We start from the raw sequence: 19,123 nt of genomic DNA, 5'->3' as shown, positions 1-19,123 counted from the left end.
CAGGTCTCTCACTGTCGCTCTCACTGTTTGATAGTATGCCTGGTTACCAAAGAAACACACGGTAAAACCAGACAGACAACTTGTTGCTGAGGCAGGAATCTCTGTGATTGAACACAGAACAACAATTAGGTGTTTATTTCTGATTGTACAGTACCAAGAAAGGTAGGCACACTCATTAATAAAATAATTTTTTTATCACTGTTCTTGGGAGAATTATCTTTCTTTTGAGGTCTGCTGACAAAACCAGGCGTAACTAAATTTTTTACAACTGCATGTCTTCAGCAAAGGAATATCAGGAATAAGGAATTTTTCATTACGTTTGGAATGTCAGCACAGAAGTAAATTTGTAATAAGGGCCATTTAACTGAAAGTTACTGTCCAAACAATATCTGATTATATAAATCCTAATAATGTCTTATGTTTGAAATAATTAAATCAATGTTTAACTGAAAACTGATAATTTGTATTGAATTTAAATTTGAATTTTAGATGTTGCTGTCTAAAGCATCAAGATACAAAAATATAATTTCCTTTCTTAATTACAAAAAAACAAAAACAAACCTGCCAACAAAGAATTTTGTGTCAGTGATACTTCGAGGGGTGGACAGCAACAAAGTGCATTTACTTGAGTTCTGTTCGTAAATATATTTTGGATTATCTGTATCTATTCATTTATTTTATTTACCTGAAATATGTTCTGTGCTTGCCACAAGAGAAACCAAAATACAAAACTACAAAACTCCACGTTGAACACATTTACACAAACACACATACAAACACTGCAAAAAAAGAAGTAGAATGAAATATGAAATCACAAAAAGGGTTTGATTGATTTGGGGTTTTTATACGTTGACATCAAAGACATCCTTTAACTTTGATTTGTTTATGTATACTTATAGCTCTGTATATCCATCATTCTTATTCTAATACTGAATATACTATTATACAGTTAAATATTAATATCAAACACCTTTAAACAAACGAGTTTTAATTTTAATGCAATGTCTGCAGACTTGCAAAGGCCCTCCATGAGGTTGACGACGACACCAACTGGTTTCTATTTTAATTTATTTTAGAATAAATAAATAATGTAAAATAAGTCAGTAAGTGATGGCATGAATATTCAACTCCTTTAAAGTGACCGAGCTAATTGAACAGACTTCACGTATCGGCCACCAATCAGTACGTCAGCGCGTATCGACCAATCAGTGAGAGCCGTCGGCACTGCGCTTCCGGGTACAGAGTTTGAATCGCTGCCAGTCCGTGACAGCGCTTCCTCAACATCATTCCTGTAAAGCTTCAGACACCGTCAACATGTCGGGGCGATATACGATCACCTGCTCTGAATAGGAGCCTCCAAACCGCTGGCAGGTAAGAAATGTTCCAATTGTTATCAAAGAAAACTCAATATCAGCCAGTCAAATGCAAACTAATAGATTTAGTGATTAAAAACAGGGAAAAATCAAGACAGGCTGTGGATCATTCTAAAAGTTTGTTTCTTTAAGCAGAAACAGATCTTCCTTATGCAGCCTGTGTTTCAGTGTTTGTGTCTAAGACCAATGTGAATATTGAGCTTTGTGCCCTACTGTGAAGAGCAGACAGTGACCTGGGACAATGGGGTGTAAAATACAATCAAACTGTACATAATAACAGCCATTATGTCAGAGCAGAGACAAATAGGAGGACAAACACACACACACACACACACACACACGCGTACAAGCATGCGCAGAGCATCGTCCACCCACAAAGAACAATCCTTCCTCTAATAAATGCCTCTGTCTCATTCCAAGTCTCACTGTCTCTACATGATCAGTCTGGCTGGAGAAACGCAGCTCTCAACATGGAACAGGATCTTCATCAGGATTCATGAGATGCTGGTTCATGAGAAGCAACTGCAGTTAAGTGACTTCTTTATTTTCTTTTAGGGCAGTTGGTTTAATTTTATCTGAAGCATCATTTAATTCATAGATATCTGAATTTTCTTTTTTTCTTTTCTTTTTTTTTTCCTTTTTTTATCAGTAGGTATTCAATAGTTTGGATTGGTTGTGCTTTGAATTTGAATCTGATTTATGTATGTTGTTGTTGTTATATTGACAGGTCAAAAAGATTTATCTGTGTTTGACACCTTCACTGTGATTAAGTAATTAAGAAGCCTCTGAAGAGAACACAATGTACAAGTGCCGTCATTTCAGTACAAGCTAAATTCCCACTGACATCTATGTGCTCTGTACAATGTGTTTTTGTATAGGTGTTTATTTGGGACTCAGACTTATGGCTATAAAGTTGTTTGTTCAAAAGACAACGCCTCAGTTCATGAAGACAGAAACAGGTCACAAGTGGTGGCTCTTCTCTGTAGTTTCGATGGTCAAATGTTCTTTTTCTTCTGAAGGGAGTTCAGCTGATTTTATTCATCACTGTTACATGTGCTGCTCTTGTTGCTGATGAATTGTGATAGACGTTCCATCAGTCCTTCATCTGTTGCAGCCTGCGTAATCTAATTCTAATTTTTACTCTCATATTCAACTGTCTCTGACACAGTTTTTTTTAGAACTGGTCTTTGCTTCATGGAAAACAGGAGGTTTTGTAATATTAGTTGTTGCTTTCAGCTGCTGTGGACACTGATGTTTTGAACAAGTTAAATAAAGTGTGATGACCTGCGGGTGAGTGCACTCACGCTCTCCTCCCCAACACAGATGAGGCACCAAGTGTGGGAGAGATCTGACGAGGTGTGGGGGCCCGCAGCGTGACTCAGAGCGGGAGATGAGGACCGTTCTGGCTGTGTGTGGAGGCAGCGATGGTGGGAACTCCTACAGCCTCCGCAGCAGGATGAAAAAGCTGCTGTGGCTGCGGCCCAATCACTGCGTGGATATCCTCGTGGACACGGAGCCTGGCGTGTGGCTGAGGAGATTCCAGCTATTAGACACCGACGCAGAGTATGAGGTGAGGACTCACTTGCTCATGTTTGTGCCCTGAACCCTTGAATCATTTGATACTGCAGACCTGCTGCCATTTTGTTTCATTTTGCAGCTTTGTGTAGGCATTATTAACTTTGTCAGGGTTCCTAAACGAAACTCCTAAAACAGTCAGTTTTTTTCCCCTGAAATATCAACAACGGAAATCCTCATCTGTTCTGGGGTTTTCCACCCCACAGCAGGAGATGTTACAATACAATATGATTTATTGTGAAATGACATGGAACATCTTTGGAGAATTTTGTTATTAGAGTTTATAGCTTCACTTTTTTAAAGGATGCATGAGCATTCGAGGCTGAGCCAGTTTTAGGGAAAATATCAAGTCACACCTCTGGCTCTTACAGTGCCTATAAAAAATGCTCACCCTTTATTGCATTTATAAATTGAATTATGTTCAATATCATTTGGCTTTTTTCCTTTTCTTTTCTTTTCTTTTTTCTTTTTTTGGAAGAAAAAGACTGCAGAAATTTTAAATTGAAAACAGATTTCTACAAAGAAATATAAATTCATTAAAAATATAAAATGTAAAATAAGCTAATAAGTGATGGCATAAATATTAAACTCCTTTAAGGTAACTGAGCTAATTAAACAGTGGTGTCTCAGTTAATGAAATGGAGATGATCTCAGTGTGGTGAATTTGTCTAAAATGGTTTTAGTATTGAGAACGGAAGCTCAGCTAGAGTTCAACCAAAGACATGTGGGAGACTCTAAGCTCAACAGGAAGGTTTTTTGCTCCAACACTGCACATCTCCGTGAACACACCGTCCTCACTGTGATGCTTTAGGATGAGGGCATGCTCTTCGCCAATAGGCCCCAGAAGGTTTGTAACGTTAGAGGGTTAAAATGAATTGTTTAGGGCAAACTGATTCAGTCTGCATGAGACTCAGTGGTTTGATTTCAGCCAAAGGGGCATCTACTAAATACTGACTTGAAAAGGAGGGGACTATTTACGCATTCACTTATTTTCCATTACATGTTGACGGTAAATTGGCATTACTTTTTATAAATCTGTTGCCACTTTGCCATTAAGGAGCTTCTTAATGAAATCAATACACAGGGAAGTCCCTGGGGAGTGACTACTTTTTACAGGATTGTGTGCAATTGTGTGTTCTATGAATTCACATCACTGACCACCACAAGGGCTGTGGCAACAAATTGTTCTCATTGTGTATCACCAGTTTCTATGTTATTTGAAGTGACTCATCTTTTCAGCGTCGCCTTCACGTCATGGCTCAGTCATTGATGTGGCTGCCGCTGGATAATACATAACCTTCATCTGTATCTGCATCTGTGTCTGTGAGGGACCAGCTGTCATAGTCAAAACTCAGGATTTTCTCTGGAAACTTCCGCCATTGTTTCTATTTTTCACTCGAGGTGCCATCACTATCATTACCATCATAATCAGCAGCTTTTCAGTAACACCAAGGAGGAAGTGCAGTCGTAACATCTTACAGTAAACTTTGGGTTCACTGTGCGTTTTCAGATTAAAGTAAAAGTAAAACAATCTTTTGGACTTTTGAACTTGAACATGTTTTGGCACCATGCTGCTTTGGCTGAATGCCTATCTGCCACCTCATCACCCATTCATGTGTCTAATTCGTCCTAATTGAGGGCCTCTCCTGGCACTGTTCCTCTGCTCTTGTGTGCAGACTGGGTGTCATGGGCGAGCAGGGGGAAATGAAGGTGGCTTTTCAGTTCAGTTCAGAGAGAAAAACTCATTCGATGAACAAAGAGCTCATTCTTGTTTTGGGGCTGTAAGAGCTGTGGATGACCTGATAAAATGCATCCCATCTCTCCTGCTTCTCAGTGCTACTGTAATGTTTTGCTTCTCCTCAATCTAACTCTGAATGTTGGAACTTAAGTGTCAAATGCTCATAATTTGCACATTTCCCCTGATTTACACATCCTTGAAGTCACAAAGCACAGTAGTCCTGTTTCACTCGGCATTCCCCTGCAAGCAGGAACGTAACTGAAACTGTCCCGACCAGATTCTTTGACACTGAACCACTGACTCCTTTGACTGCTTCGCCTCCAGTTGACAGAAATATCTGAGAATCTGGCATTAGATCTGTTCCTCCAAATTTATCTCTGATCTCATGAATATGAAAACACACATTTTCCAGCACAATGTGCTTCAAGCTGTCAAGCCTGCTCTTGATCCATATAGAGAAAAACGCAAGAAAACTTAGAAGTTGATCTCTCAAATTTTTGTCCACCAGGTGTCACAATATTGTCTCCGTGTTTTTAGAGACAACACAATATATCCATACCAATAAACTCTAATGACAGTCATGAGGTGGAACAAAAGCTGCCATAATACCACAGTAACAGTGGTGTTTTGGATTCAGTGTTCTCCTGACATAAAAAAAAATAAATAAATAAATAGTAAAAATCTTATGACATAATTCACTATTACAGGTGGCTGTTGATGCATCAATCCAATAGCTTCGCTGCTTCTTTGAGGGCAGTGGAGGTGGGAGTTGAGACAGTGAGAGACGGGGTTTCTCCTGCACATGTAAAGACGAACAACCACAAAAGTAATAATAATTCATGATGCAGGCAGTGAAGCATCAGAATGACTTTGGTCTCTGCTTTTTGAATGAAAGCTTTTAAGAATTCATGATATCACTGCTCTGTTTATCACCTGAGTCAGTCGTACTGCTGCGCTCTAGCTGAGATACAATATAAACCATTACACTGTTTGTTGATCCTGACACCAGAGCCCACAGCTGATCTCTGACTCGGACTACTGGCTCTCCCAGGTCCACAGACGCCACTCTGTTGGATCATCAATGACAAAACATCACAAGTCTCTGTGTGAAGGAATGATACAACCTCATAACCTTTCCTGTCTAATCTGACCTTGTCTTCATGCTTTCAACCATTGTTTTTGTCAGATGCCATTTTGAATATTTACATCAAATCTACTTATTGATGCTTTGAGCAATTCTGTACAGATTGGCTTTTACTGCTCCTCTGTACTTCCTGGCAGATTTGGACAGCTTGCAACATGAATTTTCATGTTTGCAGGTTAACCCTCTCATTCTTAAGAACATGATATCTTAGTAAAGCTTTGTTGGCAGTTCTTCAATTCAAACACTGGTTATGACACAATTGACTAATTTAAAACAAAGTCAAGATACTTACTTTAATTTCACAACAACACAACAACGTCTGAAAAGAAAAAAAACCCCACTCCTATTCATCTCTGTGATTAAGGAAGGAGAGCTCATCTTACTCATCATATTTCCTGAAGATTGGCTGGTTGGCGGGCAGGTTGTGAATCACTGCAGTGAGAGTTCAGTTTTCAGTGGAACATGTTTTTGTTGTTTTTTTTTTCCCCTCAAACTTTTTTTCTGTTGACAGATTTATCGCTTAATGTGAAAAAGTTTAAAGGGTTTGAATACTTTTTATCTTTGCGGTCACAGGTTGACCTCATGCCCGTTCTGTAAAAAGATGCTGCTGCTGGTAAAGTGATTGGGATGTATTCAAATAATGGAGACAAGCTAATAGGTGGCCCCTTAAACTTTTGATTTTGGACTTGCAGCAGTCTCAGCTGTTGGTTTGGGATGTGCGTAATATTATCTTCCCATCTCATTGGTCCATATGGCTAGCCCCGCCCACACCTGCCTGGTAGACCCCGCCCACAGAGGCGCCGCTCATTCCCGGACCTCTTTCCGCCCTCAAACCGGTCAGTCCGGTGTCACCGTCGGTGTCCCAGCCTGGACCTGACAGCCAAACATTTATCAGTCCAGTCCGTGTCCGAAATGAGCGTGTGTGCAGCGAGCTGTCGGAGCACGGAGCGCAGTGCCTGACCGGGATTTGTTCAGCCACAGCGCCTCAACATGGGGAAATGGCACCTATCCATGGTAGGTTCAGGGACAGCTCTGATGGAAAGCTTTCATTCAGAGGTGTGTGTGTGAGCTTTCAGGTGTTCTTGGATAGAAATCAGCCTGTAAGGACACACGCTCTCTAATTGATACAGCCTCATTCTTGTGATGTATCCTTGACTTACTTGACAAAACCACCCCCATCCCCCAGCCTTGTTTTTGTACTCTTGGCGCAGATATTGTTACTGGGAAGTTGAAAAGCTTCTGAAATCTAATCTTTCATCTCTTCTATAAATCCAAAATGACAGTTCTTCCTTTAAGTTTGTTTATGAATGTGTGTTGGGGAGTCTTCTTTTTCCTTTTTCTTTTTCTTTTTTTTTTTTGTTTTTTTGCCTCGGCTCACTGACAGAAATAGTGTTAATCACAGCCGTATCTGGTGCTCGTATGAATGCTATTTATTTATTTATTTATTTATTCATTTGTTAATAATATTCTCAGGTTTAACATAGTGTATCACTATTTTGTATGTATTTTCTTCCATACAGTAGTAGTAGTAGTCCTGACTAATAAGCGAAAAATTATCTTACATTTCTCAAGAAAATTAAATATTTTAGATAATACAGGTTTTGTTCAGTTAAGTATAGCTTAATCATTTCTTTATCTAATAAAATGCTTAGATGTGGCACCAATGCTTCAATAATTTGCTATTCCAAATATTATGGGTTGTATGTCCAAATCGATGAGACATTTTTCTTTTAGGCCAGTTCAGATCAAACAGTGACCTAATAATCTCTTCATTTACCGCTGTTTCTCTACAGTTCAATGGTGTTAATCAAGAAAAGTGTTTGCATACGTGTCAGGCAGTGAAGATGCTTTTGTCCAATCATCCTTTACATTCGCCAGGTATCCATCTGCGTCAGAGATCAAGGCCAGGTTACAGGCAGAATCTGAAGAATGAGGTCAATTGACGTGGAGTTTGGCCTTTTGTAGCGACATTTCTCCGTTTGAAGGTTTATTGCAACTGTCGTGTGGTATTTGTGAGAGGTGGTCACAGTAATTGGGTAAAGCAGCTTGCAAAGGAGCCTGCCACAATTTGGAAAGATGTGATTTTTAGGTTTGAAGAAAAAAAAGTGCCTGCTACTAACAATTCCCTCATAAAGTTAAATGAAATCTTGTACATTTGTTGTAACTTGTACAATAAAGAACTCGGCAAAGCAGGCCGTGCCAAGTATTTTATTTATTGTTCACCATGTCTTGATGACTTTTCCCCTGCAGGACCCGGTGCAGGAGTGGGGGGACGAGGTGGAGGATGGCGCCGTTTTTGGCATCACGCTTCGCAGAGAACCCGTCCTGCCGAGCCCAGACGCAGAAGAGCCCCCAACGGCCTCCAGCTGCGTCCAGTACCACACGGTGAAGGTGCGCAGGCTGAAGGCTGCCACCCTGGAGCGCCTGGTCACCCATCTGCTGGACCAGGAGCATCAGGAGCCCGACTTCACCCGTGTCTTCCTCTCCACATACAGAGCATTCACCTGCACCAGGACCCTCATTGAGCTGCTGTTTCAGAGGTGAGACCTTTGTTGATCTGACACGTGCGGCTGGTCTGAGGAGCCATATTTTATGTAATTGTTTATATTTGACTCAAAGGAACCTTCTCTGCTCACGTTTCTCCTCTGTGTAGCAGAGTTTGATATATATATATATATATATGCAAAAAGGGCTACAGGCCAATGATTGTCTGAGGAGTACAACATGATAAAATGCAAAATCACTACCAGATGAGTCTAATCAATAGTCATGTGCCCACACGGTAATTAACAATTCAGGCTGGTATTTGCCATGACCCACATGGACAAACTGTCGGGACTGTTGGGACACTATACTTTGGATTGTTGTAACAACGATCAATCTTGATGGAACTGTTTGGAGTCACAGGGCGAAGAGTGGAATGAAAAATGTGTGGTACCCGTGTGCGCTGGAGCAATCAGGGAATTGCATTTCACAGCTGTTATCTTTTTTCAATTTTTGTTATCAGTTAGGCAGCGCAGCGGCAATAGTGGTTAGCACTGTTGCCTCACAACAAGAAGGTCGCGGGTTCATTTACCAGCCTGGGGCCTTTCTGTGCGAAGTTTGCATGTTCTCCCCGTGTCTGCGTGGGTTTCTGTCAAGTAGTGCGGTTTCCTCCCACCGTCCAAAGACATCACGTTTGGGTTAACTGGTGACTCTAAATTGTCTCTTGGTCTGAGTGTGAGGCTTAAGTATTTGACGTCAACAAAATCTTTATCACATAACTGATGTGTTATTCCAGTGTGTCTAAAAAGTGATCAGTGTAAATAACAAGTGCATCACCTAGTACCTGTAACCAGGCATCACAACATGCCACAAGCAAACTTAATTTTCCAAGCGCCAGGATTATAATAAATTCTCCCAGGGCAGGTTTCCTTGATACGCATTGTCGTCATGGGTTGAACAAAGCAGCCAGGACGGTGTGACGCCGACCTCCACGCCCAAAGAAAGAGCTTTGTCAGTCAGCTGGAGCTCGGTTAGTCAGATTTCGTTTGACAAATAATCATCTGTCACTAAGTGCCACAAAAAGACTTGCTGGTCTTTGCTTCTTCCTGGGTTGCCATTAATAGAAATTTATGATCTTCCATAGTGGTAATTTTTTTTCCTCAGTCAGTTCTTTATCAGTACAAAGACGTCATTAGTAGCACAGGGTTGGTGTGTTATTTGTCAAACAGCTGCCCTCATATCTTTGGTGCTGGTGGCAACAGGTGTCCTTCTAGCTCAATGTGAGGTCGGACTCCTGTGATTTTTCTCCTTTGCCTTACGGGACTTTGGACAGGATGTTTTTCTGCTGTCAGTAACCCTGTACTGTAACCTGAGAGGACCTTTTTTATAAACTCTAGCCATTTTATTCTATCATCTGCTCCCTAAATAACACTGGGCAAAGAAACCCAGAAATTTTAAACTTCAGATACTTTTGTCACCTCGTGATGTACAAAAGGCTTCATTCGTAATGTGAATATATTTTTGTGATGTCGTTATTATCTCTGAGGGAAACCATTGCCTGTTTGCTCTGACCCTAAAATAAGCCCAGAGTATCTGCTGAGATTTGACGTGTTGCAGGGTATTTCCTCAGGGTGAACAGTCACAAAGGGTCAGACCAGCCATCCAGATTGTTTACAGGTTGTCACCAGATCCCTCTGTTGTTGTCCCATCATTGATACGTACTTCTCAGGTAATTATTGTGTTGTCCTTTTCCTTAGGGAGGACTTCATCGCCAACCTTGACAACACCGTCTCCCTTCAGAGGTGAGTACGGGCTCACTCTGATAGTTTAAAGTCGCAAAATCATAGTTTAACATTGCTTCATAGTGCTACAGACTTTGCTCCGCAAATGAATACTAACAGGACTGACCTCCCCTCAGCACCTTACCGCCTGTGATTAGACTGTGGCTAGATGAATACAATGAGGACTTCCATGAGCCCCCTCAGCACAAGGCGCTCAAGCTGCTGTGTGTTCACTTACGACATCGTCTGTGCTTCAGGCGTTTGGCTCAGGGTGCCGAGAGCCTGCTCAAGCGACTCCAGGAACAAGGTACAGGAGGATGCGATGCAGTTATGTGTTTTTGCTTGTTTATGTGCTGTACTGCCACAGTGGCCCACTGCAGGTATAGGATGTCAAGGACTTCATTTTGCCACTCTAAATTGTCATTCAGAGTGGAAAAAATAAACGATTAGAAAGAGGGACTAAATAAATAATAAGAGATGAAATAATGTAATGTCCGTGTTAGCAGTGTGTTTGTGCAGAGATGTCATGGCCTACAGATCATATTCTTCAGGCCTAAAGAATTTACATAAGCAGAACTTTAAAGAATTAAATAGTTTATTATGAGTCCCAACAATCATACTGAGGTAGGATCACTTGTGGTCGAATCACTGAAAATGCATGTTAATGCAGGTCTGAACATATATATCAATATAACAGATTCCCGCAGCAGCGCGTGGACCTCGGCTGGACTCTGGACAATAGATTTGTCCCCTTTAAATGAAGATAGCGTTAAATGCCTCATCAGTTCCTTTTAAATTGTAGAGTGCATGTCAGCTGAGGTCTGTACTGACACAGCAGTGATGGAAATCAGTGAAATGAACGACCGCTGTGAAAATAAACTTGTCACTTTTATCCAGCTGTGTTAATAAAAAGGGTGTTTCTTTCTCTGATATGATTGATGCGTTACCACACATTCGTCCGTGTTTTCAGCTCACAGCCTGTTTCGCTGCCATTTATGGTTTGCTGTGTTGACAGATTGCAGCCACTCTGCATCACAGGACAGCTGTGGATCAGTGGATGGAGGAGACAAATTCAGTTTTATGGACTGCCCTGTGACAGAAATAGCGGAGCAGATGACCAGACTGGACGCTGTAGGTTTCATCAACAAATGTATCACAGCTGACTGCCATTTCACTGCACGTTTTCCCTGGAATCCTGTCCGCATGTCATTGTCTCTCCCTCAGGACCTGTTTGTCAGAGTGGTGCCCTTCCACTGTCTGGGCTGCGTCTGGTCCCAGCGTGACAAGAAAGACAACCGAAATCTTGCGCCTACTGTCCGCGCCACCATCTCTCTGTTCAACGCCGTCACCAACCGTGTCATCACCTCGCTCCTTTGCCCGTCCTCACCCAGCCCTCCCACTTCCTCTCCCATCTTGTCACCTAAATCCTCCTCTACATTCCTGTACCCGTTCACTGCCCCGAGCTCACCCCGCTGCTCGCACACCAGCCCTGCCCACAGAGCACGCACCATCGAGAGGTGGATTGCCATTGCACAGGTCAGGGTGTAAAAAGAGATTTCAAGTTTCTGGTACAAACGAATGGAACTTTGGGTGATTTAAAGTCTGCATTGTATGTCAACAGGAATGCAGGCGGCTGAAGAATTTCTCCTCTTTGAGAGCGATCGTTTCAGCCCTGCAGTCTAACGCAGTGTATCGTCTTAAGAAGACGTGGGCCGCTGTCAGCAGGTCAGCAGTTTACTCCCGGTCAGGACTTGTGGAGCCGACGTCTGTTAGAGTTACTCTTTTAAGCCACAAAGTGAAAAATGGCCAAGCATTAAAAGCATTAAATCAATAAGTTGTAGTGATTTTTTTTGAATGTTGTTGATGAAGCCACATCAAGGTAAATTCTGACCCCATAAAAGTTAAAAACAACTTTAACAAATGAATATGTTTTGGTTTCAGGGAAAGTGTCGCCACCTTTGACAACCTGTGTGAGGCTTTCCCTGATGACAACTGCTTGCTCACCACCAGAGAGATCCTTGTGGAGGTAAACAAATGTTATTTGAAGTGAGAAGAGAAAGATCATGCAAAGGGCTTCTTCCTACCAGAGTAATGGGTGGAGTGGCTGACAGTTAAACCCAGAGTAGGTTATCTCCTACCTGGGGCGCCGAAAAGGGGCATAAAAGGAGGCCCAAACAGTTGAAACGCTCTCCGTTTGGAGCTCATCCACCTATTTCTTTCGTTGTGGAGTGGCCTTGTCGTATTTGGCGAAATAAGACTAAATATACGTCAATTCAGACATTTTTTTAATTTTCTGATGTTTTCAAGACTTCTCCACTTAGTGAAATATGAAAAATAATTAAACTGCAGCCTCAGTGTATCACGAAAGGTGACACAACCTGTTGTTGTGGCCCACACAAAGCTTCTTCTCTAACACATCCAATAAATGCCATCTAAAAGTCAGATAATTGGTTTTCCTCCGGAGGGGCTAAGCTCATGCTGTCTTTTGTTTTTTTTCCCAACTTAAATCTAAAGGCTGTATGTATGTTTACTCAAGTCGCCTTTCTACAGTGTGTCCTTTGTCCCTTTGTGAAGAACATTTGATATGAATGTGTATTTAGTGATATTGCTGTTATCAACAGCTCCGTTTCCATAACAACGAGAAGGCCACTTTCAGCAGCCACCACAAATACAAGTGGCAGCGGTGCAAATCACGAGGTTTAATTTCGTTGTGTGAATACTTTCTGATAGTTTCCGAGCACACATGCACAGCTCACACCTGAGGACTGTGTTCAGTTTGCCCTGTAACCCACAGTACTCACATCCTCTCACACTCAGACGCAGGTGCTCAACCCTGAAAAGAACAAACAGTCCTCACACACAGAGCTCTCTCACATTTGTTCACATCCATCTGTGCTGACGGGAGTGTCTGTTTCCTGCAGGATGAGAGTCACCCAGACAGTGGCACCCCAGGACCTAAATCACCACAGCTCTGCTCGGTGTCCAAACAGGTAATCAGTCCATGGTGCACACCGGGCAGTTCGCCAGTCTATCCCAATCTATGAAGAAATACAATTATTGGATCACCTGTTTACCTCATGTGCACGGCACAAGGAGAACTCCAAACAGAAAGGCCTCAGTCAGGGGGTTGGACCTTACACCCCTCTTGTGTGGCAACAGTGCTATTTTCATGTAGTTTATAAATAACCTTATATTTCCTCAATTTATGGTTTACCACCAGAATAAACTCCAAACCAGTGACAGAATGAAAGGCAGAGGTTTATTTCTCTATGCCTGGTTAATTAGTTCTGCTTCCCTAAAAGACACATGTTGTTGAGCTCACATTTCCACTTCCCTCTTACGTCTGTGTGTTCTTTAATGGCAGAAGGTTTCAATAGTTACAACTCACGTGACTGTTAATGTCTGTACGTAGGAGAAGATGTAAAAGCTGACGTGTGTGCAGCGTTTCCCCACTCTTAGGCAGTTTACTTAGTCCGGGGAAGGGAGGGGGGCTTTGTGTAACAGCTTTATAACTCCATAATCACTCAGTTTCATTTCACTCTGTGTGTGTCAGTCATCTTGTATTTTTAACTACATTCTCATCAGCATCCTGAGAATCACCATATAGTATTTGAAACTTCTTGCAAATGTACAGTATAAGTACTTTTAAAAATAGCACCGGGAACCAGAGAAAAACTGTGTTGCAATTTCTTTCTTTCTTTCCTTTTTCCCACTTCTGTTTTGTCTTAAAAATATCATAGTTTTAAGAAGAGAAGAATTTGGCTGTAGAACTATATTAAACCAAGAATACTTACTAAAAAAAACAAACAAAGACTTAATCATTCAGGATTGATTAACTTGTCACAGCCACAAGTTTATTCACTTGAACTGAACATTTGTAAAACTAAACCAATATTATTTTATTGCTCATAATACATTTTTCTTTTTTTTTTCTTTTTTTTTGTCCGTATTGTATTTTTTTTTTGTTAGTCTGTCACTAGTGCAGACATACCAACTGAACTGTAAATTTTCTGCTTGTTTTGTTTATTTTTTTTTCTCTGTGTAGAGTGTAAGCAGTGGTGTCGTGCCGTACCTGGGCACTTATCTGACCGTCCTCACCATGTTGGACACAGCTCTGCCTGACACCGTGGAGGTGACTACCACATACCCAACCATAGCTTTATTTTCCATCTGCTCCTTTTATGGTTCATAATTTGATTTATGTTGCTTTATGTTGTTTTTACTTTTTCACAGGGTGGACTCATCAACTTTGAGAAGCGCCGACGGGTAGGTGTCCCCACCTAGTGGTGTCTCATATGAATGACTGCTGCTAACATCCTTAGCACAGAAGAAACAAACTAAACATCTTATCCAGTCTGATAACAACCGTTGATCTCAACCACCCACTGGAATTGTCAAAGAGGAGAAATGTGAATATCACAAAGTTTCAAAGCAAGCGATTGAAGGGAATATATCTATTTCTCCAGCTTGAGATGTTCCTCTTGGGTCCAATGTGAATACACTTTCCATATGAGCTCTGTGAGCCACCTCACCAAAACAGTGCAGAGGACCAGTCTGTAGCACCTGTGAATAAGAGAGGATGAATTCAGTGGCACTTAATTTCTGACTCTTGGGCCTTCTTTATTGTCTTTTTTCAGGAGTTTGAGATTCTCTCCCAGATTCGACAGCTTCAGGCCTCCTGTTCACAATACAGCTTTTCAGTGAACCCTCATATCACTGCCTGGCTGCAGGCACACACACTGCTGACAGACCAGGAGAGGTGAGACAAACACTGACCTCTCTACTGTAAAATACGCAGTCATGACATTGTATATTATTTAACCTTTTTTTGCCCCTCGTTTTTAAGCTACGAGCTGTCCCGTGACCTGGAGCCTCCAGTTGACCCCTGTCCGAGTTCTCCCACTTCATGGAGCAGCCGTCTACTGACTAAGAAACTCGCCTCGTAAGTCATATCAGCTTAATGTAAAACATGTCAAGAAGGTTAAAGTCTCATATTTCACACGTTTCCAGTGTTTCTGGAAGTTTCTGAAGTGTTGAAATATCATAATTTTAAGAACTAAAATCCATCTCAGTGTAGTTTTCGAATCTCCTGTCTGGAGCTTTAGGCACAGGAAGTCTGTGATCTTTTTCTCTCATGCTATATCAACCCTGAATATGTTTGTTGAAAAGTGATACTTTATACGGTATGGGATGTAGTAGAAGAGAATGTTTTGTAAATATTAAATACAGTTCTGGGCCTCTGTTTGAAATGTCCTGTTCACTGACAAACACGCAAAGTTACATCATTTTTTTAACATTGTCAGTGATAAATGGCTGAAATAATTAACACCAACACTCCTCTTACGTGCGTTTCATCTTACACTGTGTGTTTGTGCAGGCTGCGAACACCCAGTGATAGCTCCCTGAGGAAGACCCACGCTGATCAGATCAGTGTGTCCTCTGGATCCAGCAGTTCAGACATGGAGGACCTCTCCGTCCCTCAGCCGTCCCCCCTTAGACTGAAACTCAAGGTACGAGCACATGCTGCTTCCCATCTCATATTTGTAGATACTTGGTATGAAATGTTCACATTTTATCCTGTTTTTGTTTTTGTTTTTGTTTTTTTTTTTCTTCTCAGTCTCTCTCTGGATCACTTCACAATGTAGCAGAGGACTTCTCCTCCTCTCCCTCCTCCTCACCCAATCTGTCCAGCTCTCTCGGCAGCTCCTCTCAGCCAGACCTCAGCTCTTCTCCTCTGACACTGAGCCCTGAGTCGTCGTCATCATCCAGCTGCTCCTCTCAGGCTTTGCTGCCCGTCTACAACAAACAGGTCGCTGACTCATGTATCATCAGAGTCAGTGTGGAGTCTGTCAGCAACGGGAATGTCTATAAGAGCATACTGGTAAGGACTGTGGTTTTGTAATCGTGTTGTGATGAGTCAATCATTCAGTCAGTCTCTTGATGGCTGATTTTATGTGAGCTCTGAAGTAAAGTAGAAGCATGAGCAGTTGACGTTGCCCACTGATTTGTCATTCATGAGTAATAACATCAAGGTTACTATCGAACAACGTCTTTAGTGATGGATGTTGTGCACAATCTGACATCTTAGCAATTTCCTCAGTGACATTTATAAATACAGTGAAATAGAATTAGTCCTTCAGCACGGCAGCACATTAATTAATCTTCAGATTCAGTTATTTCAAAGTTTTCAAACGTTTAAATCAACTGGCTGTTACTAAAAGTTGTATGCAAATTGAAAAATAATGACTGATGTCAACTGAATCTGAAAAACTTTTCCCTCAAAAGGTAACTTCCTACAATAATGTCTTTCTTTAGTTATACATAATATCGTTACATCATTGTGACTCACTGTGATGTGTCCTCTCCAGTTGACCAGTCAGGACCACACACCTCAGGTGATTCAGAGAGCAATTGAGAAACACAACATGGAGGATGTCAGCTGCCACGACTTCAGCCTCTGCCAGATGCTCAACAATGGAAAAGGTGAATATCTCTTCAAACAACATCAGTCAAATCTTGTCTGATGAAAGGTCTAACCTACTAAGCTGAGCAGGACTCGATGGTAGGTGTCTCGTTTCGTAGTTTTTTCCCGCCATTGTTTGCCTTAAATTTGATGGCCATGCTGGTGAGTGGCAGGGCTGACATGTTGTAAAAGCCTCAAAACCTTCCATTCCTTCCAAGTTTGAGTCTAACTGGCAGGTATTGTTCCTTTATTTGAGTTTACATAAAAATACAAAGACAACGTTGAACATCTCTGTTTAAATTATACAAATGTATACCAATATTTTAATCAAAAGCACCGTTTCTTCTCTGATACTGGCTGTAATAAGCTATGAGCTACAGTACAGGCCAAACGTTTGGACACACGTTATTATTCATTTGAATGAGAAGGTGTGTCCAAACTTTATTCACAAAATTGGTTAATGTTTTTACGGGGGCAAAAAGTATAGGCTATTTAACAGATCTTTCTCTTAGAATAGATTCAATGGGGATATTTCTGAAACTTTCTCATTCTCCGAAGTGTTGGAATGAAGTAGAGGTGGGCTGAGGGAAAATAAATGCTCTCTTTCTGCCTCAGAGCTCCAGATCCCTGACAAAGCCAATGTATTTTATGCCATGTGCACCTCCGCCAACTACGACTTTGTCCTGCGGCAGCACTGTAGGAGCACTGGGAGACTCCTAGGCTCCTCTTCCAGCCCTGGAGCTCAGCCCAAGAGCCGCCATGCTAAATTACGTGCCTCAGTCCCAACTGAAGGTTAGAGGAGTACAACTGTAAAATCATGGATCTTTGCGTCTGCAGCAACAACCGCACAACACAGCTGTGGCTGTTTGTATCAGCTTCCCCGCCACGGTCACCCTGCAGTATAAATGAGCTGCTCTGACTCTGAAGAATATCAAAATCTTCAACTGAAAGCAGCCTGAAGAAGTTGTCTTCACTGGAAGCAACACGGAAGTGTGTTACACCACAAAACAGTCTAAATGTTTGCGCACACGAGAGACAAGAAGAACGTTTTTGTATTGTGTGGTTATCCTCTGCCAATCTAAACACACTTGGATGAGTGAGCCACATTGACCCAGGACGACCTTAGATTCCTTCTTTAGACGAACCCACACGTGTTACCTTTTGGATCTTTGTGTGCCGTGGATCCTACATCTGCCCCCTTGGAGGAACACACCAGCTTTTCCAGCAGCCAGTTACAGCTGGCCTGGTCATAACTCTGCAGGGGAGCAGGATGACGAACATTGATGTGGGTCTGCAGGACCAAGCCAACACACTGGCGATGCGGTTGGTTTGAACAGCTGCAATGGGACATTTTATTTCAGATGAGTAACAGGAGATTCCCCACGACGCACAGCATGATGAAGAACAGCCAGACAGTGAGGCTGTAAAATGATGAGTATCAAAGTGATCTGGATCACATTGGCTTGAAAGGCTGTTTGATCCAGGCCCGTCGATCCTGGTGGGGTGACTTTCTTTGCTTAAAGTTAGTAAGAAACATTCAGATATTTACCCGTCTTCAGGAGGAGAATCTAAATGTTTTAATGTCATTTTATCAACTTAAATTATTATGTAATGCATTTCAGTATTCAGCTTTTAGAGCATAAGTGGCATCATAAAAATGTTCTCATTTTTATTTTGGCTCTTCTCAGCAGCTGTTGGTGCTCTTCTTGTCGTAGTATCTCATAAGCTAAACCGAATTCATTAGAAAAAGTTTGTTTTTTCAAATAAAGTAAAACTTTGCATGTGAGCATAATGTGCACTTGGTGTCTCTGTATGTTACTCACTGATGGGGACAGCTCTGATTCAGGGGAGGCTGCTGGTCACTTTATGCTCTGATGCAGAGTTTTGTTTTGTTTTGTTTTGTTTTTTTTTTTTTTATGAATGGCGTGACTTGAGCGCCACCCGCCAACGTGCAATGTTATGGATGAAATGTACCCGAAGAATGGCTCTTGTATGTGTAAATGAAGTGTCTGAGCATGTGAATTTATGTGATGTATATGATCATCTCAGTGATGTGAAATGCTCCCCAAAGTTACCAGGCAGGTGTTGATTTTTCAGACAAATAGATCAAATTAAGATTAATCACTGGACGACACACTCCCAATGGTTCACATACCTCTTTTACAGTAATTAAAAAAAATAAATGACACACACACACAAAAAAAAAAAAAAGACGACTCACACTTTGGTGAAAACTGCTGAATTTGTGCAGAATTTTGCATCACTGAGTTCAAAGCTGCTGAGGTTTTTTGGAAGAGATGTTAAAGGTTGGTAGAAGTCTGGCAGTGGCAATATATAAAAGGAGTGTTCAGTCTGACTTCGGCCTGTCTGTTGACTGTGCGCTTAGTCAACTCGAGTCATCTCCTTATGTTTCAAATGTACGTTTGACATTGTGCACATGATAATTTAAACTGAACTGTCTTTGTTTATATTTTATTGCAGCAGATTCTTTATTTTAAAGTTTAATCTACGCACTTGTTTATAATTCATATTAAATAATCACTAATAAAGTCAATTTACTATTTA

At 41.5% G+C, this 19,123-nt stretch overlaps 1 protein-coding gene across 3 annotated transcripts; it reads left to right on the top strand.

Annotated features, from left to right (window-relative positions):
• The first annotated feature begins 1,285 nt into the window (after positions 1-1,285).
• Positions 1,286-19,123, top strand: rgl3a (ral guanine nucleotide dissociation stimulator-like 3a). 3 transcript variants are annotated; one of them, XM_029509670.1, is made up of 19 exons: positions 1,286-1,371; positions 1,794-1,900; positions 2,697-2,943; positions 8,081-8,370; positions 10,072-10,116; positions 10,233-10,402; positions 11,111-11,226; positions 11,320-11,631; positions 11,717-11,820; positions 12,037-12,121; positions 13,017-13,085; positions 14,141-14,227; positions 14,329-14,361; positions 14,733-14,854; positions 14,942-15,037; positions 15,473-15,605; positions 15,713-15,976; positions 16,464-16,578; positions 17,174-19,123. In XM_029509670.1, the coding sequence occupies exons 3-19, from the start codon at positions 2,764-2,766 to the stop codon at positions 17,353-17,355; spliced, it is 2,403 nt and encodes an 800-aa protein (XP_029365530.1). In that variant the 5' UTR covers positions 1,286-1,371; positions 1,794-1,900; positions 2,697-2,763; the 3' UTR covers positions 17,356-19,123. The 3 variants fall into 3 exon arrangements, with proteins under 3 accessions (XP_029365530.1, XP_029365539.1, XP_029365547.1); XM_029509679.1 differs by having other exon boundaries at positions 1,295-1,371; positions 1,817-1,900; XM_029509687.1 differs by lacking the exons at positions 1,286-1,371; positions 1,794-1,900; positions 2,697-2,943 and adding an exon at positions 6,677-6,844.

Source organism: Echeneis naucrates, chromosome 1 (genome assembly GCF_900963305.1).
Source record: "Echeneis naucrates chromosome 1, fEcheNa1.1, whole genome shotgun sequence".
Taxonomy (NCBI): Eukaryota; Metazoa; Chordata; class Actinopteri; order Carangiformes; family Echeneidae; genus Echeneis; species Echeneis naucrates.
The sequence above is the reverse complement of the archived record's forward strand: the minus strand, read 5'-3'. Positions and strand labels throughout refer to the sequence as shown.

Bases quoted from the DNA above. Each gene is read 5' to 3' on its own strand.
- rgl3a (XM_029509670.1), top strand. From the start codon at position 2,764: ATGAGGACCGTTCTGGCTGTGTGTGGAGGCAGCGATGGTGGGAACTCC. The intron at 12,122-13,016 runs GTAAACAAATGT...TGTTTCCTGCAG, and splicing joins CCAGAGAGATCCTTGTGGAG to GATGAGAGTCACCCAGACAG. The intron at 14,228-14,328 runs GTGACTACCACA...ACTTTTTCACAG, and splicing joins CTCTGCCTGACACCGTGGAG to GGTGGACTCATCAACTTTGA.